This window comes from Ambystoma mexicanum, chromosome 8, assembly GCF_040938575.1.
Source record: "Ambystoma mexicanum isolate Mex_15411 chromosome 8, UKY_AmexF1_1, whole genome shotgun sequence".
Classification (NCBI taxonomy): Eukaryota; Metazoa; Chordata; class Amphibia; order Caudata; family Ambystomatidae; genus Ambystoma; species Ambystoma mexicanum.
The window spans coordinates 539,410,914-539,436,783 of NC_090929.1; the positions used below are offsets into that span (position 1 = coordinate 539,410,914).

The following is a 25,870-nucleotide window of genomic DNA, read 5'->3' on the forward strand; positions in this document are numbered from 1 at the left end:
GGATTGGGAGAAAATATAATTAGTTGGATACAACTTCTATATTCAAGTCCAACAGCTAGTATGAAAACAAATGGTCTTATGTCACGAGGATCTGAACTGGAAAGGGGAACAAGGCAAGGATGCCCCCTCCCCACTTGCAGCAAAGATAAGAAAAGATACACTAATTCAAGGAATACAATTTGGAGAAGCCAGTCAAATGATATGGCTCTACGCTGATGATATGCTCCTTGTACTACAAAACTTAGATACATCTGTTCTGTCAGTAATTAAATTGATAACTTGTACAAGTCACCGGCTGAGTGCCTATAATTTCAAATGGTGCCCCGATAAAATGCGCTACCTGGGTATTTGGCTAACCAAAGAAGTAGATAAAATGATGGATGTGAATCTGTCATACATTACGAATAACCTGGAAAAAGACTTAAGAAGATGGAACAAATTGAGAATGAGCCTTTGGTGGAGAATGAATGCAATAATGATGATGCCAACTCCTCGTGTCAATTACATTCTAAGCACGATCCCCTGTTGGTTAAAAAGAAAGCTATAAAGAGAATAGAAAGCTTGATAGAATCTTTTCTGTGAGATGGAAAGTAACCACGCTTGAAACTCTGGAAACTTCAATTATCATCAGAAACGGTCGTCTGGGAGTGCCAGATTTTGAAAATTACCATCTGGTGTTTGGAGCACGACATCTGCTTCCTTTCTTAGAAACCTCATCAGATATTGGACACAATCTGAGACTTGTAGATGCACTCTGTTAGCACCCAGTGCTATTCTGACATCAGAAGACGCAGCAGGATGCAGATCATATGCACCAACTAAATTTGTACAGGAATGCTGGAAAGAACTAATGATAAAAACGAAAAAGGAAGTCTCTAGTTCTAGTAGTTCTTCTCTGTGGTTAAATCCAGACATTAAACTGGGAGGGAAAAGGCTATAATGGCCAAATTGGCTATTGAGTGGAATCCAATGGTTGGGAGACCTATTTGAGGATGAAAAATTGATTTGTTTTAAAAGATTAACTAGGGAAAAGGATCTTAAAGAATGTACTCTAGGGTAATACAGGGAATTGAAGAAGGAAGTGGGGGATAGGATTCCAGAAAGGTAAAGACTGGCCTGAGTGGTTGCAAGACTATAGATTGAATGGTCACATAGCCTCAAAGGTATACAAACATTTGTCTCAATACAAAGAACCTAATAAAGGGTTACTGGACAAATGGTCAGAAGTGATAGGATCAGAGATGGGTGACAGCAGGTGGATGAATTTATGTAAGAACCTGGCATTGACATCATTGAATCTAGGTGAAAGAGCTAGACAAATCAAAATCTTGAACAGAGTATTCTGGACTCTGCAAAAACTGTATGCAGGAGGCGTGTTGCAATCGGAGGCCTGTTGGAGATCTAAACATAGTATGGGTACTTTTGAGCACATGATCTGGGAATGCAACAGCTTAAGAAACTACTGGAAAGAGATTACATTAACAATGAACAAGGTACTGATGCTGGATTTAGATTATGACTACACAAGTATTATTCTGGGAGAAGAGGATCTGATCGAAGATCTCTCTTTCCCGCAGTCCTGTTGGTTTTTCAACCTTCGAATTCTGCAAAGATAATTATACTACAGAAATGGAAAAGTGATCAAACGCCAGCAGTGTCAGATTGGATGTTGGACTTGCAGAACATGTCGAGGATCTTGAGACTTATTCTATACAGAGAAAAGAAAAGAAATGTGTATCAACTCATTTGGGAAAGGTTTTTAGAGTTGTGATTAGTTAGTTTAAATTCAATGTTGCTGTATGATCTATTTTGACAATTTGCCAATGAACTATGACCAAACTGTGAAGAAATTGACTTTAATTTATCTGTATATATGTTTGAGTTTCGATGTAAATGTTATGTTTTTATGGTTAAAAATCAAATAAATATGTTAATACAAAAAAAGAATTGCACCTTTACATCGGCTGTTTCCCCCGAAACATGGTTCACAATATGATTCACAATATGTTTCATAATAGCTGGTCAGATAGTACAGCGAGCTAAGCGCTTCCCCTAGATGTCTGTGTGCAGCCTGCTGTGGCAGGTACGAATCCCTGCATGGTCAACTCAGGCTTTCATCCTTCTGAGGTTGAAAAAATGAGTACCACTCTCTGGGATAATAATGTCTTCTGTTATTTCAGCGCTCTGAGACCTATGGGTGTAAAGCGCTATATAAGAAATATGTTATTATTATTATTATGACACCCTGTTTATGCTTTGATGGCGTTTCACCAGCAGGGACCAGACTGCAAAAACGTTAGTATTGATGAAAGTTCAATTTACATGACTTTAGCAATAATGCAAAAAGAAGTACCATAATGCAAAAAACATTCTTTTACTACGTTTTTGCATCAGAGCTCAGTTTGCCCTTCTACTAATACCGAACAGTTTTATCTATTTTAATTATTGTGCATTTGTAAGACGTGTATACATCAAGTAAATTGTGTTTCAAAGTGCCCAGGGTAAACTTTTATCTGCTGAAAACATGCACGGATAGCATTTATATGTATATATGTGTATATATATATATATATATATATATATATATATATATATATATATATATATATATATATGTGGGTTTTTTTTTTGCACTAGGTCAATTATTGCCCTAGTACTAATACCACGAAAAATTGTCTTAAAATGGCCGGATTACAGAAATGTTGCTCTGGCGCTAGCAGAGATTTGCTTGGCAAAAACTGCCCTGTTTCCAAAAGCCTATTCTTTCAATGGTTTTTTTGCACCTGGCGAACCTGGGGCAAACATACATTTAAAGAATGTGTTCGCACTGGGACAGTTTTTGCTGTAGCGCTAATATCGAGCAAAATTGCACGTGCACTTAACAAAGCTTGTGCAATATAGCCCCGGTCCGGTGTCAGCACCTACGGGAACACCTACCAGGATTTACTGGTGAAGGAACTTGTTTTGTCAGTTATCTAAACTTCTGTTCTCTGTTTTCTCCACAAGTTTGAAAGGTTCCGCGGTAAAATACTACAAGCTACCTACAGCACAGCGGGAGCAAAACCACCACAGGTTGAACTTTCTGACACCGAAATACTGGAGGCTATGCAGGTAAGGTGGTTTCTCACTCGGCCTTTCTTTCCGGTCTCTGAGGAAGATGTGTTTTTGCGATTCATCTGCAGGCGCCGACATGCAAGGGCACTCCCACGAATTTGACCTCGCCAGTCTCCCCTATTCACGGAGGGGCATTGCGAGGTTTAGCCAACAAGCAATAGACTTCAGTCGGAGCACTGCAGGTGTAGTGTTGTGCCCTAGCTCCAAAGCCTATGCTCCCTGTGGGTGCCTTGCACTGAGTCTCATAGATGCAGGTAGCACAGAAAACAAGCCTTGCCAATGTCAACTGTTTGGGCTTTTGTGTAGGCATGGGAAAGCCATTTTTCCATGCCTACATTTCCCATACCAGACATAGCGGTATTAACCGGCCATTGATGCTAGCAGGTGCAAAATGGTGTGGGTACCTGGGCATCTAATAGAAGTGTTTGGCTACAGCCTAATACGTGCACACAAGCCAAAACTGTTGGCTTTACCAATGCTTGTTTTTAACAGGACTTCAGTGAAGGACATGCATAGAGCTTATAAATCGACTGGCAGAAGGCAGATTTGGTTAAGACATGTTTAATACACCAGTAACAGGTTTACACTTCCAATTAAGTCATTATTAACTCTGAGAAGACTGCTTTGAAAAAACACTGTCAGGCCCTTTGAGTTCAAGGTTTTATGGTAAGGCTTAATTAAAGCGAGCTCAAAGAGATCCTATGAGGAGGTGTTTTGGGCGTGCAGGTACTGAGGGGGAATGGCCATAGGGATTAGCATGGCCATGGGCAGTCAATGGGTGGGCACATAACCAAACAACACCTAGAGGCTGTGTGTTCCTCATATGCCATTCCTCTATAACCGTACTCTAATGAAATAATTACGGCTTAAAAGTGTCGGAGGCGCCACCTAATAGCCCAAGCTAAAAAGGACCATCAGAGCTGACACTAGCCTTACAGATGCCTGTGAGCATTCTGCGTGTAACAGCTATGAACTTCTGATACACTGAAAACACACCTGGTGCAAAGGGGATACAGACAACATACCAAACTGGATCGCTTGTGTCACCGTGCAGGGAACACAAGCTGATTCTGGCTTTTTGCTGCAACAGCAGCTCCTTATATTGGACCCAGGGCTGCCCCTTGGTATGGGGGGCTGGGTGCCGCCCCCGGCCGGCTGACTCCGACAGCAATTGCACCATGTGGTGCCTACACTTTCTTTACCCTCTGGGATAGCATTACGAGTCCTGGATGTCCTGATGTGTCACGCGGTGTCGGTGATGGTGGTGCTTTTTGAATACACTAATTGAGATGGTGTTTTTCAAATACACCGATTTAGATGGTGTACTGATCATGATTCCCTTGGTGGTCTGCATGATCCCTGTATTGGTGAAGGAAACATAGGGGTATTAATAACCCTTACTCTGCACTCCGTACATTAACGGTGCGGTGATAGCAATGATCAATCGGGAGACTTGCACATTTAGTCCGATTGATTGTGTTTCTATGTTTTTATTTATAGGTGAGTTGTTGGTGTAGTCTACATGTTCCTAATTCCACTGACGTTCCTTTTACAACGCTGGACTGTTGTGCCCCTGAAGAATTTCTGTTGAATAATCGTTGTACAGAAAGAAACATGTCGGGTTTTGGAATGTGCTGTCATTAGTAACAGCTCTGATATAAATGATACTGAGCCTTTTTGTGATGTATTAGACCAAATAATTGACGTCGACTCAGTTGTTAAAATCCTACCGTTCATATTTGTAATGGACACAAAGTCGTATTGTTGTATTGTAGGATGTTGTTTTTAAGTGATGATTTAGATATTAGTCGTGAATGAAATGATGAATCATCTGAGTATGAATGAGGTATGTTTGGCGTATGGTTTGATGTGGTTTTAGATGAGAATGATGTATTTTATCAGAAGAACCAGTGATTTTCTCAGATTGGTAAATGTTTACACTGACTTTGACACTTGTGATGTTTTTCTAAAAAATAATGAGATCAATCTTTTACGATGTTTTTTCTACATATTAATAAAAATATTGATTAGAGAGAGTCCTTTGATTTGAATTGAATGCCTTTCATCCCACTGTTTAGAGACACGTTTTCTTCACAATACTTTGAAGTAATGATGAAATGGTGACTGTCAACATGAGATAACTACGCCTGAGCTCACCACATAGAAACACAAGTACTATGATCTCTGATGTTAACATAAATATATAGGTTCTATCCAGGCCAGATCATAGTACCAAGATATTCCTGGTATCCCCTGCCTCTTCTGTTTTGTTGTGTTTTTGCACGGCCATTGTCCGTGGGATTTGTATGTTTCCCTTGCCATTGGGGCATATCACCATCATTCGACACAGAGTTACATGTTTTGGACTCCCCGGGATGAGTTAGTGTTATACCTCTACCTTTCTTGAATGGCATATATAATTCATAATATTTTTTCTCACTTTGACAGATTTAAATAACTGTTGGACATTTTAGGATTGACTGTCCATAGATTAGCGATTTTCTGAACCGAGCTTGATCCCAATGACCCGTTTATACCCACTTAATGAGGCTACACCTTTAAAAACTGATCACGTTCAAGTTCACGTAACGTGAATATCACGTGACAGTACGAGAGCTCACATGATCCAGTGTCCGTGAGCTCATATGTTGCTCCTACGGCTCGCTGAATCACTAACGCGTGGTTCCTGATACACTCTCTGATATAAGAGGCAAGCAGTGTTTCCTGACTGTGAAGGTTAGGACCAGTTGTTATGATAAGCACATGTTTTCCATTTGCTTAAGGACAGGTTAGCTGACGAGGGAGTGACCTTAGTCATTTTTCCCATTTTTCCTTACACTCGCTTCCATTTTTGCGTTATCGTAGGTTTGTGAGGACCTGCCCTTGTGAATCATCGGGTTCTACATTTCTGCATCCGTCCCTAAGATTGCGGATCATGACCATGCAAACGGTAACACTGCACCATCATTTTTGATGAGATGAGCGTACCAAGTGAACACCAGAATTAGAGACCAGCTGTGAGTGTCCATTGGATATATTCTTATATATTTGTTATATTATTGATTTGTTATTCGGTACGAGTCAGTCACTTCTTTACCCTCTGGGATAGCATTACGAGTCCTGGATGTCCTGATGTGTCACGCGGTGTCGGTGATGGTGGTGCTTTTTGAATACACTAATTGAGATGGTGTTTTTCAAATACACCGATTTAGATGGTGTACTGATCATGATTCCCTTGGTGGTCTGCATGATCCCTGTATTGGTGAAGGAAACATAGGGGTATTAATAACCCTTACTCTGCACTCCGTACATTAACGGTGCGGTGATAGCAATGATCAATCGGGAGACTTGCACATTTAGTCCGATTGATTGTGTTTCTATGTTTTTATTTATAGGTGAGTTGTTGGTGTAGTCTACATGTTCCTAATTCCACTGACGTTCCTTTTACAACGCTGGACTGTTGTGCCCCTGAAGAATTTCTGTTGAATAATCGTTGTACAGAAAGAAACATGTCGGGTTTTGGAATGTGCTGTCATTAGTAACAGCTCTGATATAAATGATACTGAGCCTTTTTGTGATGTATTAGACCAAATAATTGACGTCGACTCAGTTGTTAAAATCCTACCGTTCATATTTGTAATGGACACAAAGTCGTATTGTTGTATTGTAGGATGTTGTTTTTAAGTGATGATTTAGATATTAGTCGTGAATGAAATGATGAATCATCTGAGTATGAATGAGGTATGTTTGGCGTATGGTTTGATGTGGTTTTAGATGAGAATGATGTATTTTATCAGAAGAACCAGTGATTTTCTCAGATTGGTAAATGTTTACACTGACTTTGACACTTGTGATGTTTTTCTAAAAAATAATGAGATCAATCTTTTACGATGTTTTTTCTACATATTAATAAAAATATTGATTAGAGAGAGTCCTTTGATTTGAATTGAATGCCTTTCATCCCACTGTTTAGAGACACGTTTTCTTCACAATACTTTGAAGTAATGATGAAATGGTGACTGTCAACATGAGATAACTACGCCTGAGCTCACCACATAGAAACACAAGTACTATGATCTCTGATGTTAACATAAATATATAGGTTCTATCCAGGCCAGATCATAGTACCAAGATATTCCTGGTATCCCCTGCCTCTTCTGTTTTGTTGTGTTTTTGCACGGCCATTGTCCGTGGGATTTGTATGTTTCCCTTGCCATTGGGGCATATCACCATCATTCGACACAGAGTTACATGTTTTGGACTCCCCGGGATGAGTTAGTGTTATACCTCTACCTTTCTTGAATGGCATATATAATTCATAATATTTTTTCTCACTTTGACAGATTTAAATAACTGTTGGACATTTTAGGATTGACTGTCCATAGATTAGCGATTTTCTGAACCGAGCTTGATCCCAATGACCCGTTTATACCCACTTAATGAGGCTACACCTTTAAAAACTGATCACGTTCAAGTTCACGTAACGTGAATATCACGTGACAGTACGAGAGCTCACATGATCCAGTGTCCGTGAGCTCATATGTTGCTCCTACGGCTCGCTGAATCACTAACGCGTGGTTCCTGATACACTCTCTGATATAAGAGGCAAGCAGTGTTTCCTGACTGTGAAGGTTAGGACCAGTTGTTATGATAAGCACATGTTTTCCATTTGCTTAAGGACAGGTTAGCTGACGAGGGAGTGACCTTAGTCATTTTTCCCATTTTTCCTTACACTCGCTTCCATTTTTGCGTTATCGTAGGTTTGTGAGGACCTGCCCTTGTGAATCATCGGGTTCTACATTTCTGCATCCGTCCCTAAGATTGCGGATCATGACCATGCAAACGGTAACACTGCACCATCATTTTTGATGAGATGAGCGTACCAAGTGAACACCAGAATTAGAGACCAGCTGTGAGTGTCCATTGGATATATTCTTATATATTTGTTATATTATTGATTTGTTATTCGGTACGAGTCAGTCACTTCTTTACCCTCTGGGATAGCATTACGAGTCCTGGATGTCCTGATGTGTCACGCGGTGTCGGTGATGGTGGTGCTTTTTGAATACACTAATTGAGATGGTGTTTTTCAAATACACCGATTTAGATGGTGTACTGATCATGATTCCCTTGGTGGTCTGCATGATCCCTGTATTGGTGAAGGAAACATAGGGGTATTAATAACCCTTACTCTGCACTCCGTACATTAACGGTGCGGTGATAGCAATGATCAATCTGGAGACTTGCACATTTAGTCCGATTGATTGTGTTTCTATGTTTTTATTTATAGGTGAGTTGTTGGTGTAGTCTACATGTTCCTAATTCCACTGACGTTCCTTTTACAACGCTGGACTGTTGTGCCCCTGAAGAATTTCTGTTGAATAATCGTTGTACAGAAAGAAACATGTCGGGTTTTGGAATGTGCTGTCATTAGTAACAGCTCTGATATAAATGATACTGAGCCTTTTTGTGATGTATTAGACCAAATAATTGACGTCGACTCAGTTGTTAAAATCCTACCGTTCATATTTGTAATGGACACAAAGTCGTATTGTTGTATTGTAGGATGTTGTTTTTAAGTGATGATTTAGATATTAGTCGTGAATGAAATGATGAATCATCTGAGTATGAATGAGGTATGTTTGGCGTATGGTTTGATGTGGTTTTAGATGAGAATGATGTATTTTATCAGAAGAACCAGTGATTTTCTCAGATTGGTAAATGTTTACACTGACTTTGACACTTGTGATGTTTTTCTAAAAAATAATGAGATCAATCTTTTACGATGTTTTTTCTACATATTAATAAAAATATTGATTAGAGAGAGTCCTTTGATTTGAATTGAATGCCTTTCATCCCACTGTTTAGAGACACGTTTTCTTCACAATACTTTGAAGTAATGATGAAATGGTGACTGTCAACATGAGATAACTACGCCTGAGCTCACCACATAGAAACACAAGTACTATGATCTCTGATGTTAACATAAATATATAGGTTCTATCCAGGCCAGATCATAGTACCAAGATATTCCTGGTATCCCCTGCCTCTTCTGTTTTGTTGCCTACACTGCTGCTCCTGTCTGTTTCCTGCCCATCCCGATACTGGTGCTTAGCACCCCTTGGTCCGGCGGCGACTGTGTGTCGCTTTGTAGTTGTACTGGGGGAAAGGGAGGAGCACCACCCCCACTTTGTTGGGCTGTTGCTCGTCCCTCTATCCTGCCTGGATGCCATGAGGCACGGGTTACCTGGCCTCACCTGCTACCTGTGGCGTTGCCCATGACCATTGGACCCATATGCAGGCAGAGTGGTAACATAGCCTGTGTTTGACAAACCCATACCTTTTCCCCCCAGGTAGTACACAAGAGCATTAGGTGAGTGTTGGCAATAAAAGGCTATGAGATTTTGTTGCACACTTATGGTCATAACAAAACATAATCATAATTACAGTAACCATAATATGCTGTACTTTTGAGCATCGGGTCCCGAGGTCACCCCCTCTGGCCCGTGCTGCCACGACCTGGATGGGTTAACGGTTGTCCAGGTTCCCACAAAAGTTGTTGCTCCTTTCTTCCCTTAGCTGAATTGTCAGCTCATACTAGTTGGGGCTCGCCCCTCGATCGTGCCTGGTACTGGTCCCAAAATGGGGTACCCTTTTCTGTACATTTTTGCATTCTATTGCTTTTGTATACATTAGTATTTTAATAGGCTATTTAGAAATGCGCTAGATACCCAGAGGTTTCTAAGCGCGGAAGCGGAGATCGAACCTGCTCCACGTCGTCTTGCTTCCAAGAACAGCACGTTGTCCCTGAATTGGCCTCCAGAGGCTATGGGGTATTGTCATTTACCTGGTCTTTTCCTTAGGGAGGGTGTTCTTAAATGGTACACATTCCCCTTGCTATTTGACCGTCTCTTCGTTAGCTTGTAGTTTGGCCTCTTGTTTTCCCCTTGCACGGCTGGCTGGCTTGTTTCTTAGTAAACCCAAAACTCCAGTTTAAGCTAAATTAAACCTTGACATCCACTTGGGTTGAGAGGCTCCTGCTCTGACCGTTTCTGGTCTTACCGATTCTGGGCCTTCTTCTTTTTTATCTACTTGTTGCAGTACTTAATATTTGTACTGTATTTGCTGTGTTTTATCAATTTGCTTCCCGCATTGTGCTGGTGCTTGCCCTTGCTCTTTGGGGAGCCCCAGTGTGCTACCCTAGTTTTCTAGTATTACTCCTAACCACCTAGCTTTTTATTTATTTATTTATTTATTTAGTTATTTATTTAAACCTGTTTTCAGGTATCGTGCTATTTGTCGCTTGGCCCCGGCCTTCTGGCATTGGCCTGATATATTGCAGCTGTGCAGTGTTAGCCACTGCTTTATATATATATATATATATATATATATATATATATATATATATATATATATATATATATATATATATGGAAACAAAAGAAGAGGAGAGAGTGAACCGCACTCTCCACGGTCAGCTAGGAGACAAAAAATCCATAGAAAGACCCAAAATTAGCACAGCTCGCAAAAGAAATTTAAGGTCTTGAAATACTTTAATATGACCAAAGAAATGGACAAAAAATATGTAAAAAACGTCTGGGAAGGAGCAACAAAAACAGAGGCAGGACACCAGTATGCACGACCCACACACAACGCGTTTCACACTCAACTGAGTGCTTGTTCATATATTTATATATATATATTCTTTTTTTTGTTGAAAAAACAGTTTTTCAGGTTTAGTGCTATTTGCAGCTCTTTGGCAATGGTGCTCCGGCATTGGCCTTTTTGGTTGTCTTGCGAGTCTGTGCTGCTCTGTTTATTAACATTCAATGTAATATCTGCATGACTTGTTTTTTGTCTGTGATTTGCCTCTTTTCCGAATTCGTGTTCTGCTATGCCCGTGTCGGTAAGTGGAATGAGTTGGTGGCTAAATAATTTAGCATTTGTATAGTGCTACGAAATCTCAAGTATCTGAGCGCTGCTTGTTATTACCCACGGTGTGTGCTTCTCTGTTTTTGACCTGGGAGGGATGGAATGCTGTGATTTGGCCATGCCTGTGGGCTACATTGACCCACTGAACAGAATTTCTCGAATACCAAGCTGCGCTTCAAGAGAAACAGCGAAATGGCTGCACTGGTTCCAGTGAGCACCATGGCTTCAAAACTGCATTGTGCAGCAACAAAAAGATGCCTGCACCATCTTGCCAAGCACATAGTGGGCTGGGTGGAACAAGGGGGCACACTAAAGGAGCTTGCCAGTGTGTTCTTACATATACATAAGAAACAGACTGAAAACGCTGTGCTGTTTTGCTGCCAGACCAAAGTCCCCATTAAAAAGGAAACCTTTTAACCTTTTAAAAAAATGCTGTCTGACGCTGTGTTCATCTCTTCCTTATACCACAGTGATTAACAAGGTCCTGACCATGCACATCCATATCCCCATTGTGCTTCAGCAAAACCAAGCATGACCCCTGAATGACAGGCTCTGTTAAGCCAAATCTGAAAAAAAGGCCCAAGAAACTTCACTTTCTGTCGTGCACGGGAAACGCTTTATTTTGTGCTACAAAATATCAAAGATCAGTATTTCAAAGGAACTCCAGCTATCTGGGTTATGTCAATTTCAGTGCATCTGTGCTTCAAACAAACTCCTGCCTACAAGAGAAAATAACTATGGCTGCAGAACAGTGTGGGAATGTGATGGAGATGAAAAACCGAATTTAAAAAGAAATGCCAGCTTTTCACCACACATGTAAAAATGGGCTTTGCAGACAGAGGAGAAAAATGCCCGTTTTGAAAAGTACAACTGGTGGATGAAATCCTGCCTTTATCTAGCAATTTAAAGGGGATTGTGATGTGAAAATAAAATAAAGGAAATGGTTCTATTTAGCAGATGTTCTTACAATTCAGAGCAACAATAAATACAATTAATTCAAACTTCAGTGGCTGCTAGGGGGATGTCAGCTAAAGAAAAAAATAGTTTTCTGCTGAGAGGATGACAGAAACAAAAGGGCCTCTCAGTAGATACTAACACCTCCGTGATAATTACTAGGTTGGACATAATCTAGTCTAGGCTGAACTCACTGACAATGGAATTTCTAGGACAAGGAGATGTGAAAAGAACGTCACACGTCTTTGCGATTTCTACATGAGTTTTCAGTGGAGAGCTCTATGATGGCCCTCCCCTTCATATGGGTAGCTTGGAAGCTATTCCTAAATATGGGGGACAAAGGATTGCCATTTGTTTCCAAAGACTATTTATGAATAAAAATATAAAGACTTTTATCTCTGCAGCAAGACTTTGTAAAAATGTAAAAAGGTTGCAGTTTAAAAGTAATTTTATGGGCTTTCGTTTAAGACATGGGGCCTCATTAGGACCCAGGCGGTAAGGGGTTTACGGCGGCGTAAGCAGCGCCGACCCTTACCGCCTGATTCTGAGGTCCCTTCGCGCCATGGCGGATTTAACACCTGCTTTTAGCAGGTGTTAAAATCCATGGCGCTAAGGGACCATGTTGTTAATTACGCCACCGTAATTTACGGTGGCGTAATTAACGCCTTCCCCACTCCCATTATTCCCTATGGGGCAAAAATGGGAATGGGGAAGGGTAAATGGGGATTGGGGACTTACCGCCCTGCCAACCTCGGAATGGGGCGGTAAGTCCGCCAACCACCATGGCGTAAACATAGTTTACGCCATGGTGGTAAAGGTACGACCCAGGCGGTAACTTACCGCCTGGGTCGTAATGAGGCCCATGGTAGAATTGACTGACACCTTGGGGACAGAAATGATAACGAATGAGGGATTATAAGGAAAGTATCCATGCTGCCTATGCGAATTTTCATATTTACTTCCCTTATGATGATCGACACATATGTATAAAGTTATGGCATTTTAACCGAACATTTCACACTGAAAAGCGCAAAAAACTGGTAGTAGGGCAGAAGAATGTCTCACAAACTAGAGGATTGGACTGCAATGTGCTGCATAAAATATGTAACCTGTTTATGTAATTTGTTTAGATGTTTTCACTGTATAAAGGTGCCATTTAGGGCCAAACTGGATTTAGTTAAAGTCATTGTGGGAGGTTTTGGACACTGTAAAACTCACATCATAAATCTGACATCATTCCCTTGAAATCCAACTAGCTTAGAGCGAGGCGGGAACTAGCACCCCTGACCAATCCAGTAGTTTAGAGGTGTGCGTAGCTAAACCTGTCCAGCCATATACTTTGATGATGTCACTCTGCATTATAAATAAGAGTCCCTGACAAGACTCCAGACACTCTTCCTGAAGTTCCTGATCTGCTGCATCCAGATTCCAGACTCCACTACAAGGCCAAAGCATTGCTGACCCTACTCCAGAGCCCACTTCAAAACCCAAGCATTCCTGATCCTATTCACTTCAAGGCCTCCATTCTGAAAACCCACTAATCTCCCATTAATAAGGGGAAAGCTGTGGTATTCTTTTGGGAAGCATCCTGAATCAGATTGGCTTGCTGCCCACTAACTGCTTGCCCACTGACGGCATCCAGCGGTACCTGTGCCATCCAGTGACCAGAATTGCCATTCCGCTGTTGATGGTCCAAAAAAATCCCAAAACTAAAAGTAGACTGTGAGTATAATCCCTACCCCATAGAAACCCATAATCTATCTTGTCTTGCCTTTGTCCTTATCCCACTCTTTAAGCCATCCTATCCTTATCCTGATAACTTGTTAAAACTGTTAGAATTATCTGTGCACCCTCCCCGTGAATGTCTAAAGTGCTAGCGCCATTTCTTTTCAATTTTGTCTTGTGTAATCCTAAGCCATTAGTCTTATTTTGAGTGATCGGACTGGTTTCCGCCAGGGTTGGGCGCTGGGGTGACAGGGTTCAATTTGCGAATCAACCTTGGATCTTACTGTCTCCATCTTTGGTGGTGTAGTCTAAATACTCTTGTTTAGATTAAAACAGTTCTTGTCACAACTGATTTCCTTTCCTGTTTCACGGCTTCAATTTACTCAAAACGCACCTTTTTATATCTTGCGTAACTCCTCCAGTTTCATAGCTAGAGGCCTATTTTCATTTTCATTTTCATTTCCCTGTGATATATATCTATTCCCGCACTCCAAATCAGAGTATTTCACCCGTTTTTATTAAAAACCGTTTGGGTAATTTAAAACAGAAATTGAAAAGAAATTCAACTTTTACACGTGTCATTTGGCTGCAATCTGTTCTAAAATGTCCACTCATTTCGAATTGCATGCCTTTTGCTGATCCATTGCCTTGTGATTGCCAGTGATACAACCTACATGCTATGGCGATAAAATATATGTATTTTATAAATTAACCACATATTAATTCATTATTTGCCTATTTGATTGCTATTTTAGGCCTTTGCTAAGGGTTTAAAGTCCGTTTTTACCTCCTATTCTGTGAGGGAAGGTTGTATTATTATTCTGTCTTCTGCCTCTTCATCCTGGTTACCTGCTGCTTCTTTATTTCAGAATCAGATTTATCAGATTATCTGTGGGTTGAGGGAACATTGCAGGGGGAAATCCTAACTTGGGTGCTATCTTTCCTAAATAAAAAAGTGCTCCTATTCCATTGTGCTGTGTATATGTTCTAGGGGAAGGTTAACCAAGTGCATTGCTCACTATTCCCTTGTAATTATCACCCCATTGGTGATTGCTGCCCTATATTAAAAATTGGATGATTTCTTTTGAATTTTAAAATAAATAAATAAATATTGCATTTCACCAACCAGCCTGGTTCATGTTCCATAGTGACCAGGTGTATTTGAAAAGGGGGTGTGATACGAGTTGTGTACCATCTCAAATTGAATCTGTATAAAATAAGGAGATAAGCATCTCAGTTGTGCGCTACATACTAGGCCGAGACCAAGGTGTGTGTCGCCTGATTGAAATCCTTAACAAACTTGGGGGCTCATTAGCCGGGATTGAGTTTGGTTACCACCCATGCAGTCTAGCACAGCAGACTAACCTGTAGGGTAGTGATACTTTATGTGGTTGGAATACTGTGTTACACTATACAAGCGCCTCCCAAAAACAAATACTCTAAGTACCAGGTCTGTGTCTAGAAATTAAAGGTAAATCAACCCTAAAATAGACAGAAAGCAATAGAGTACAGGTTACCCTTACATAAATAAATAAATGAATAAAGAAAGGACATTTCCAAAATGGCTGTTTCAGTAGAACTCAATATGGCTAGGGAGCACCTTCTGCACAAGCTATTTGTCAGAGGTGAATGGCCAGAACAGGATGAAAAAGTCCGGCTACAAGAAACAACAGAACAGGTCACCGCCATGAACCTGGATATGTGACAGGATGGTGGCCTATTACACCAAGCTTTGAGTGAATTATATATGACCCCAAAAATTGAAGAGGAGCAAATCAAAATTGTTAGAATCGCGGCCTACATGTAGCTCCACATGGGAGTGATGTGGGAAAAACATGAGGAAAATGAATCTCTAGCGCGGAATCAATCTGAACTATTAAATCAAGTCCAGACAGAACTACAATTAGCAGAACAAAAATTACAAAAGAGCCAAGATTTGGAGGTAGAATCTGGAAATTACATCATAAAATTAAAAGAGGACTTGGCTCTCCAACAGCGGAATAATGTAGACATAGAGGCCCAACTAGAAGCAGTAAAAATAGAGTGTCAGGAAAAGGTTGACTAGAAGCTGACTCAACAATTAACCTATTACAGCACCTGCTCAGGACAAATAACCTATTATGAGAGACCTCCACTCCCAAGCAAAATTTGATCAAGAGCACAAAAAATTAAATACCACCAAGAAACAAAAGGATGACCTGGCAGAACAGAGAGGCACCCTAAATCAGTAGAGAGACGCCCTAGGCTAGGAAGTAAGCGATTTAACAACAGAATTACAGGGAAGTGAGTTAGCCCTCCAGAAACTAGATGAACTCAAAACATAGTATGGGAATCTACTGGAGCACACCAGATAGGTAGAAAGTGCTCTGGAAGAGAACACCCAAACCAAAGATGCACAAACTCAGGAGTTGAGTCTCCTGCAACAGAAATTGTCTCATTATTCTCAAACCATACAGGAAGCGCAGAGAGACAATGAGGCCCTCTGTGAAAAGAATGATGGGCTCCACAAACAAGTGGCAGCACAAGAGCTGGTCATAGAGGCCAGTAAAGCCTTGATAGCTGAGCAAAAGGCTCAGATCTCTACTTATCATCAAAAAGTAGGGGCTGAGAAGGAGAAACTAGTGAGGTTGGAGAAAGAGGGTGCTACATTTAACCCTAACTGGCGGGACCCTGAACAGATAGAGAGGGACAGGGCAACCCCTGATCATAGTATAAGGTCCTCTATATCAAGGTACTCAAACCCATTTAACACTTTGTGCACTGCTGACTTCGTGGCTGCCGATTCACATGAGCCGGAAATCATGAGCCCATCAGAATTTAATAGACCAAGCATGATGGAACTGACAGGTCAGCGCCCCCCAGAAAGTGAGCGATGGGCGTCCCTTTATAAACATTAAGGCTGATGTCTCTGACAAGGAAGTCTCCCATGAGGGGAGAGTCAGGGAATTAGGTCCACAGAAATGCTACTTTCTAAGGGACCAGTTGGTTCAATTTGATGAAAAACCAAATGAAATGAGGCCCAAAAAGAGCATCCTGAAGACCTCTACCCAATTAGAGCAGTGGGGGGATACTCTGCCGACCTTGGGAGCAGGGAAGAGTCAGAAGACTACTCTCCTGAGCACAGGAATAGAGAAACTAGGCCCCTCCATTCTGCAAGCCCCTCTCAAGCTCACAGAATCAGGGGGTGCCTAGATGATCATGAGGGGAGCTCAAGTAGTAGTGCCTCTGAGTCAGAGGGCGAGTGGACTCGGGTCACTAAGCCAAAGAATGCAAACAAACTCAAGAGAGTTATGATAAAAGACCCCATTAGGAATATTAAGGCCATTAGGAGTTTCATAACCCCATAGCATAAAAACGCAAACTATTCTGTTTGGAAACACTTGGAACTCCATGAGCAGATGATGGACACTTTTCATCTGAAAGACAACCCGAACTGCATAGAGTATGTAAAATGGACCTTCTCCCCTGAGTACTCCAGCTTCTTTGCTGGACTGGAGGACCAAATCCATTCAAGATGGTCCACCTACCGGGCGGCCATCTTGAAACACTTTTCCGCCCACAGAAAACCCCAAGAGGCTCGCAAAGCGGCCAACAATCTGCAGTGCGTGGAAGATCAGGCCCCACGAGAATTTGTGCAGGAGCTCAAACGTGCCTTTGCACAAACCACTAGGAGGGTGCGCACGAATAGCAGGGAGTTTGTAACCACCTTCTTTCAAGCACTCCCCAAGTATATCATGACCCAGCTGGTGAGGGATTTCCATGACAAAAGATCTCTGGACTGGGTCATAGAGCAGGCGACCCGCATTTATAAGGTCCAAAAACCTGCAGAAAATAAAGATTCGGCCAAGAATCCCAAACCAGCAAACACCCCTGCTGCTGCTAAGGTCGCAGAGGTAAAGGTTTCCCCCATTTAAGACCTAGAGATGGGGGAGCCTAAAAATGTACCAACACAAAATCAGCAAAATCAGAGACCCAGAAGGCCTTCAGGCCAGTCACAAACCAGTGGCAGACAGGGAGTTGATCCCACTAATGGGAACCCTAACTCCTCTGATTTTATCAGTCCCGATACAGGGACACTCGGCCAATTTTAGGGTATGTATGGACTCACCCAGCTCCAAGGGGGGGATCCAATCAGGTAAGGACTGCCCCGGAATCTTCCCTCCTAACTTTCCACAGGAGGGCAGTAATTCCCCAAATCCTGGGTTAAGTTTCTTCCCCCGATACTCACAAAACCCCCAACTGCAGGACAACCCTCCTTTCATTCCCCGATTTCAGGAACCCAGACAACCCAATCTGGGAGAGGGGAGGTCAAGGGCCGAGGTTTAACAAAAGTCACAATATCCTGGGTACTACAGGAGAAGGGATAGTTACCCTTCCCGTGATTCACCTAGAGTTGACCAGAGAGCCCTGTACCAGCCGGAACAAGTGTCCCAACTGGAGTGCCGGGTCCAAAACCTTACCCAGGATCTGGGTCGCATGTTGAGGGCTCAACAGAACCCTCAGATAAACATGGCGGCTCAGAACCCCACCAACCAAGGGTCTGGTACTCCAGAAAAATGACAGGGAGAGAATCCTGACAACTCAACGGTTCCAGAGGAGGAGGCACGGGAGAAGGGAGATGTAAAGCCCTGGAGGAAGCTTCCTTCCTCACTCGTGAAAAGCCCCTGGACACCCAGGAACCGGAACCAAAAGATCCTGCCCCCGAAAATCTGCAACCCATGGAACAGAGGGTGGGTAGGAGAAATAAAAAACTCAAAAAGGCCCATTTTGTGGAGGAAGTTAGTGTCCTACAATTTGAAGGAGAAGAATCCTTCGAATATTCTGGGAAAAAGATCTTCTGATTCAAGGACGGGGGGACTCCTCCCAAAGAAAAATGGGTGCCAAGAGATGTAAATGAAGACTGGGTGGGTGGGAGGACCGACTCAGAATTGCCCATCCTTGAACCCCAGAATGAGCATCCAGGAAACCTCATAGTAACAGAGGGATCCCAAACTTCCCGAATCAATTCTGGTGATTGCCTCCAAAAAGGGGGGGGCAGCCCAGAATCAGAAAAAGGGGAGCCCAAAACTCCCCAAATATCCGAATGTCAAGTTTTTCTTTCAGATTCCCAAACTCCCACACAGAATTATGCCCAAACTACCCCTGTGACAGAGTCAAAAATAAGGAAACTGACCACCCAGCTGGCCCCAAGTGCACATTATCTTTGCCCACTTGAGGAGAAGGAGGGTAGATTTTATGCTCCGGTCCAAGTTCAAAGGCAATGTACATTTGCAGCGCTGGTGGACACTAGATCCCAGGCCACTCTTCTGTCAAAAAGGGCCTTTGATCAGCTAAATTCAGGAAGGGGGGGGAGAGATACCAAATCCCTCTCACCCCTCTTCCTGGACAACTCAAGAACTTTGATGGGAAATAAATTCCTGTCTAGGGGACTGCGGATCTGGAAATAAAAATTGGGTGACACAAAGTGAAACACCCGGTCATAGTCGTGACTCCAGTGGGCACACCTTGTCTACTGGGGAATGACATCCTGCGCAGGTTGTCCCCCCTAATATACTGTGTGAATAAGGTCCCCTGGACTCAGACTAACAGGCTAATAAAATTGAAACAGAGTGTCAACCATGTTAGTTTAAATGGCACATGCCACATGGTTGAACAAAACCTTGATCATATTGAGTTTCATTTCCAGAACAATCAAATACCTGACGTGACAGTAATTGCTGTAGGACTACAAACTGGTGATGGGAACTCCTCTCCATTCCTAAAAATCAACCTCCCTTCAGTCTCAAGTGGCATTCCACAGTGGAAGGAAATACTATACTGCTTCACAATCTGAAAACCCCAATCCTATAGCCAAAAGTGACGAGAAACCAGCTCAGAGTTTAGCTGACATTCAGAAAATTAGAGAAAAGTTATTCATCCCTATTCAGTTAAATGAGGGGAAGGAATCTGTTCTCGCACGAGTGTGGGTGAACAATGGTAAGAACTTCATCAGCGAAGCCACGTTCAGGCAGCTCCCAAAAGTTGCAGACATTCCCACATTTAAATTGATAGATAAGTGGGAAATGGGCCTGGAAACTCCCAATTCCAAACTTCTCCTGCCTAGCAGGTGTATGCTCAAAATTTCTATAGGAAACACAAGCATAGTACATAATTGTTGGGTCGTGCGAGATGTCCCTGCTGCATTCTATTTAGGCAGTGACATTCGCAATCATTTTGCCATTAACTTGGACCTGATAAATTACAAAGCCTGGTCCTGACTAGGGGATACTTTGATGATTCAGAAAAAGTATTTCGGTCAGCCCAATTGCTGCAGTATGCAGTTGAAGTTCAAATTGGAGAGGAGATCACCATCCCAGGACGGACACAACTATTCCCACTTGAATTGAAAGAGGACAGAAACTGCAAAATCCTGACGCATATGTACACCTCAACGCCCATCTCCAAAAGCTGGGGTTGGGGTTAAACCCAATCCCATTAGTCAGTACAGAACACAACACCATTCCAATATTGATGGATAACAGCGACTGTAGGAGTATCACTCTGGGCGCAAGCCCATTATTGAAATGGCGGTTGATGACCGACATTTTTCCATGGATTTAGGTAATGAACTGATAGGACCAATCTCCAATGACTATTTTGACAGTGATAGTGACCACGACTTACCACCAGACAGGATCTTCACCCGGCAAGGGGGGTATTTCCTGGTATATTCTTCCTGCCCTTACGGTGAGGAAGAGGTGACCTGTGACATTTGGCAGGACGAGGTAATCTTCCAGGTCCACAATGACAGCCTCTCTTACCTGAAACCTTCTGTCCAGGTCAATACTCTAACCAGGGACCTCTCCACCCAGCTGGAGGAGGCCGCTGAGATACCAAAACCGGAAGTCTTTCCAGGCTTCAGGCAGATGGTTGAAGAGCGGGTCAACCTAGCTGATGCCTGTGAGACTCTGGAGCAAAAGCTACATTTGAAACAGGTGTTCTTAGATTTTCAAGATCTCTTTGCGGTGGACCGTATGACTGTGGTCACACCAGATCCACACTACAACGATTCCCACGGACCCTGGAGTGACTCCAGTGTTTGTGAAGCAATACCGCTTGCCTCTAGCATCCATGGAGTCCCTGACGGAAATAATCAAAAACCTTGAGTCCCGTGGGATAATTCGTCCAGTCCACAGCACCTTTAATAATCCGGTGCTGGGGATTTTAAAACTGAATGGCCAGTGGAGACACTCACATATATTGACCAAGGGCTGGGCCAGATCCAGGGGTCAAAGGTATGCACTGCCATTGACCTGACCAATGGGTACTGGACCATGCCTGTCAGTAGGGAGGACCAATACAAGCTGGCCTTTACCTTCGGGGGGCAGCAGTACACGTGGACCCGGACTCCCTTCGGATACATCAACTCCGGCAAAGAATTCAACATCTTCCTACATAAGGCCATGCCCGACTTGGGTGAAAGAGGTAACATGGCCTATGTGGATGATGTCCTGATAAAAAGATCAGCTGTGGAGGAACACATAGCAGAAATCTGTTATGTTCTGACACAGTTGAGGGTTGCCGGAGCAAAACTAAAGAAAGTGGAAGCACCCCTAAAACTTAAAGATCCCACAACTCTGCATGAGCTAAGAAGCCTCCTTGGACAGACTAATTACAGTTGGAAGTTCATTGAGGATTATGCAGAGATAATAAGACCCCTGATCCATCTGTTGAAGGGGGGGTCAAATGGAAGTGGGGTCCAGAACAAGCCGAGGCAGTAAAGCAACTCAAAAGAAGATTCTGACAAGCACCTTGTCTAGCTTACCCTGTCAAAAACAAGGAGTTCTTCTTGGAGACAGGGTTCTCAAATACATGCTTGACAGCAGTATTATATCAAAAGCATGACAAGGTCCATAATGTCATCTCCTATGAAAGTAAGACTTTATCCTCTGTGGAGGAAAAATTCAATGATTGTGAGAAGGCACTCCTGGCAACGGTGTGGGCATTGAAAAATTACCACCCGTTCATCCAGGGGGAACACATCATAGTGGAGACTCCACACCAGCCTTTACAATACCTTCAAAGTAACAGAATCCAGGCCGGAAATGTGAGTAATTCCAGAATTACTTCCTGGATTCTGTCAATGCAAGGCTTTCCTGTGGAGGTCAGATATGGCCAAAACAGGAAGAGTCCCCTCGCGCAAGGTTTGGATGACTTGCATGATTGTGCCAGAGAAAACTGTCTCGAGGACGAAAGTCTTAAAACCAAGGACCACATGGAGGCGTACCTGAATTCCCCGTACAAAGTCTATGAAGAAGACAAGTGCAAGGGAATGGTCACAGTTTATGTGGACAGGTGCTCCTACCATGTTGACAACAGCGGGGAAAAGGAACTGGTGGCCGGCATTGGAAATGCCTGGGTGAATGATGCCCCGCAGCCCTCCGCCGGCTACAAAAAATCGATCCATGGAGTAGTCAGGTGGCGGAGTTGATGGCAGTTCATCAGACCATCCTCACTGCCGTCCAACACCAACTCCACAAACTGGTCATAATCACTCATTCAGATTATGTACGGAATGGGTTCATAGAGCACCTGGTTAATTGGAAAACCAGAGGCATGCTATGTGCTAATAATAAACTTCTCAAACATGGCAAGCTCATTCAAAATATTGATGATCTGGTCACCTCTAGTGGGATTAACATCTATTGGAAGAAGATCAAGGGTCATTCCAGAATAGAGGGGCCAGACAGAACTGGAAATGACCTAGCTGATCAGCTGGCCAAACCCAGAGCCATCCTGGGGGATCTCCTCAAGATTGAGTCCCTGTTGGAGGAAATCCAGGTCACTGCAATCACTAGGTCCCAGACAAGTGCTCACAATGAACTCTCAACTGCCCAGTGGAGTAAGGAGACCCCAGATGCTCATTTAATCACGGCACAAAAAGGGGATCCGTTTATGGTAAATTTTATCAACAAATTGAGGACCCTGAGAACCTTCCTCTGACGGATACCGATTACATGGGGAAAGAGGACCTCAGGGTGAGAATGAAATGTCCAAAAATGTTCAGAATCTAAGACGGTTTGTTGGTAAGGAGATCCATATCTGGCTGTGACCAGTGGGTGGTCCCTACCTCATTCCGAAGCCTGATGCTATGTCACGCCCATGATGCGGCCACATGACCGGGGTATTCACACTACTTTAGAAATCTTACGAGAGGTTGCAGACTGGCCACACATGGGGCAGGTCCTCGACCAATCTTTGAAGGGGAGTCTTGTGTGTGCACAATTTCAGCAAACATCACTCACTGCCTTGGTCAGATTTACAAGTAGACTTCATCGGGCCCGTGATTCGCTCATCCAGGGGGAACAAGTACATGTTAACCGTAACATGCTTGTTTACCAAATGGGTGGAATGTCTCCGTGCCCCAAAATGCAAGGCAGAAACAGCAGCTGCCCTGATAATCAAGCACATCTTCTCGCGTTTTGGCCTACCCCAAAGGATTGAGTCAAACCGAGGAAGTCACTTCACCAGCGAAGTGATGACAAAGATGTGGGAGATACTTGGGGTAAAAAGAAAACTTCACATTGCATACCGCAGTCCTCTAGTGGTGGAGTTGAGAGGTACAATAAAACCATTGTGAGCATTCTAAAAAATGTGTGGCAGACTCTGGGCCAAGTTGGGACATCCGATTACCGCTTGTCCTGATGGCCATCAGATCTACTCCTTCTTCTGCAACTAAGATGTCTCTATTTGAACTGATGACTGGACAAAGGCTGGTGTTACCTCAGCATCTGCTCTATGGAACAGAGGAGCAGACACTGATAAACGCCTTCAAAACTCATGAATATGTTGAGAATCTAAGAAAACACCTTCAACAGGCTTTTGTGTACGCTCAGCAGAATCTAGAAAGATCGGCAAAGGGGATGAAGACTCAATATGATTTAAAAACAACCAAAAAAGGAATACCAAGTAGGAGACAGGGTCTACTTGTACAATTTCCAAAGGAACCAGACCAAAGAGCGCAAATGTTTGCCCAGTTGGCGCGGTCCTTTTGAAATTGTAGATAAAATTTCACCTGTCACCTATAGAATCCGCATCCCCAAAGGAGAACTGACAGAAGAGAAATGGATCCATATTAATCAGCTAAAGAGTTGTTATCCTAGGCACATTTTGCAGCAAATTGAGGAACCAAAAGAGAATCAAATAGAGGAGACATCTGAAGCATGAGAATAAGAAAAAGAAGAATCAGAAGGGAACAATGGATTTATAAGTATAATTATGTAACAGGCAGTATTTTTCTTCACTATCAATTGTCATTATTGAGTGTATGCATGTCTCACTGCTGTCAACCCTATTGGAAGGCAGTTAGTGGGAAAATGAAGTAACCTGTTCTTATTTATTAGATTTGTACTGGTTGCGCCCATTCAAAGACCAAGGAGGACCTCCCCGGCGACCAGGAAGGGAGAAATCAAAGAAAATCTGGGGGCGTCGCCCCACACCATAAAGGAAGATCCAAGAGAAAGCTGTGGGTGTCGTTCCACTCTTCAACAACAGACAGCAAGAGGACCGGGACGTTCTTCTCTCAGATGGAAGAAGGACTCCTAACCAATGAAGCCCACAATGCCCTACTCTCCCTCGACAAGGATCTCAGAAGAGTCGGGGGGGGAATCTGTGGGCTACATTGACCCACTGAACAGAATTTCTCCAAAACCAAGCTGCACTTCAAAAGCAACAGCAAAATGACTGTGCTGGTTCCAGTGAGCGCCATGCCTCAAAACTGTGTTGTGCAGCAACAAAATGATACCTGCACCATCTTGCCAAGCACATAGTGGGCAGGATGGAAGAAGGGGACACACTAAAGGAGCTTGCCAGTGTGTTCTTACATATACATAAGAAACAGAGTGAAAAAGCAGTGCTGTTTTGCTGCCAGACCAAAGTCCCCATAAAAAAGGAAATGTTTTCACCTTTAAACAAAATGCTGTTTTGACTCTATGTTGATCTTCTCTTCATTAAACCACTATGATTAATTAGGCCCAGACCATGCACATTCATATCCCAATTGTGCTTCAGCAAAACCAAGCATGACCCCTGAATGACAGGCTCTGTTAAGCCAAATCTGAAAAAAAAGGCCCAAGAAACTTGTCGTGCATGGGAAACGCTTTATTTTGTGCTACAAAATATCAAAGATCAGTATTTCAAAGGAGCTCCAGCTATCTGTGTTATGTCAATTTCAGCGCATCTGTGCTTTAAACAAACTCCTGCCTACAAGAGAAAATAACTCTGGCTGCAGAACAGTGTGGGAATCTGATGGAGAGGAAAAACTGAATTTAAAAAGAATGCCAGCTTTTCACCACACATGTAAAAATGGACTTTGCAGACAGAGCAGAAAAATGCCAGTTTTAAAAAGTTCAACTGGTGAATGAAACCCTGCCCTTATCTAGCAATGTGAAGGGGATTGTGATGTGAAAATACAATGAAGGAAAAGGTTCTATTTAGCAGATTTTCTTACAATTCAGAGCCAAAATATATACAATTAATTCAAACTTCAGTGGCTGCTGGGGGTATTGTCAGCTAAAGAAAAAAAAGGTTTCTGCTGAGAGGATGACAGAAATAAAAGGGCCTCTCAGTTGATACTAACACCTCCATGATAATTAGTAGGTTGGACAGAATCTAGTCTAGGCTGAACTCACTGACAATGGAATTTCCAGGACATGGAGATGTGAAAAGAAAGTCACACGTCTTTGTGATTTCTACCGGAGGCTTCAGAAGAGATCTCCATGATGGCCCTCCCATTCAGGGGGGAAGCTTGGAAGCTATTCCCAAATATGGGGGACAAAGGACTGGCATTTGTTTCAAAAGACTATTTATGAATAAAAATATGAAGACTTTTATCTCTGCAGCAAGACTTTGTAAAAATGTAAAAAGGTTGCAGTTTAAAAGTAATTTTATGGGCTTTCATTTAAGACATTGTAGAATTCACTGACACCTTGGGAACAGAAATCATAAAGAATATGCAAATCTTCATATTTAGATCCCTTATGGTGATCCACACATATGTATAAAGTTATGGAATTTTAGGCTGAACATTTCACACTGGAAAGTGGGAAAAACTGGTAGAAGGGCGAAAAAATGTCTCACAAACTGGGGGATTGGACCTCCATGTGCT

At 42.7% G+C, this 25,870-nt stretch overlaps 1 protein-coding gene across 3 annotated transcripts in view; it reads left to right on the forward strand.

Annotated features, from left to right (window-relative positions):
• The window catches only part of CCDC27 (coiled-coil domain containing 27), a 617,891-nt gene that overhangs the window by 551,608 nt on the left and 40,413 nt on the right, over positions 1–25,870 (forward strand). For all 3 annotated transcript variants that reach the window (XM_069610244.1, XM_069610243.1, XM_069610245.1), the window contains one exon: positions 3,007–3,111. In XM_069610244.1, coding sequence (XP_069466345.1) covers positions 3,007–3,111 — 105 coding nt within the window. The remainder of the gene's footprint in view (positions 1–3,006; positions 3,112–25,870) is intronic.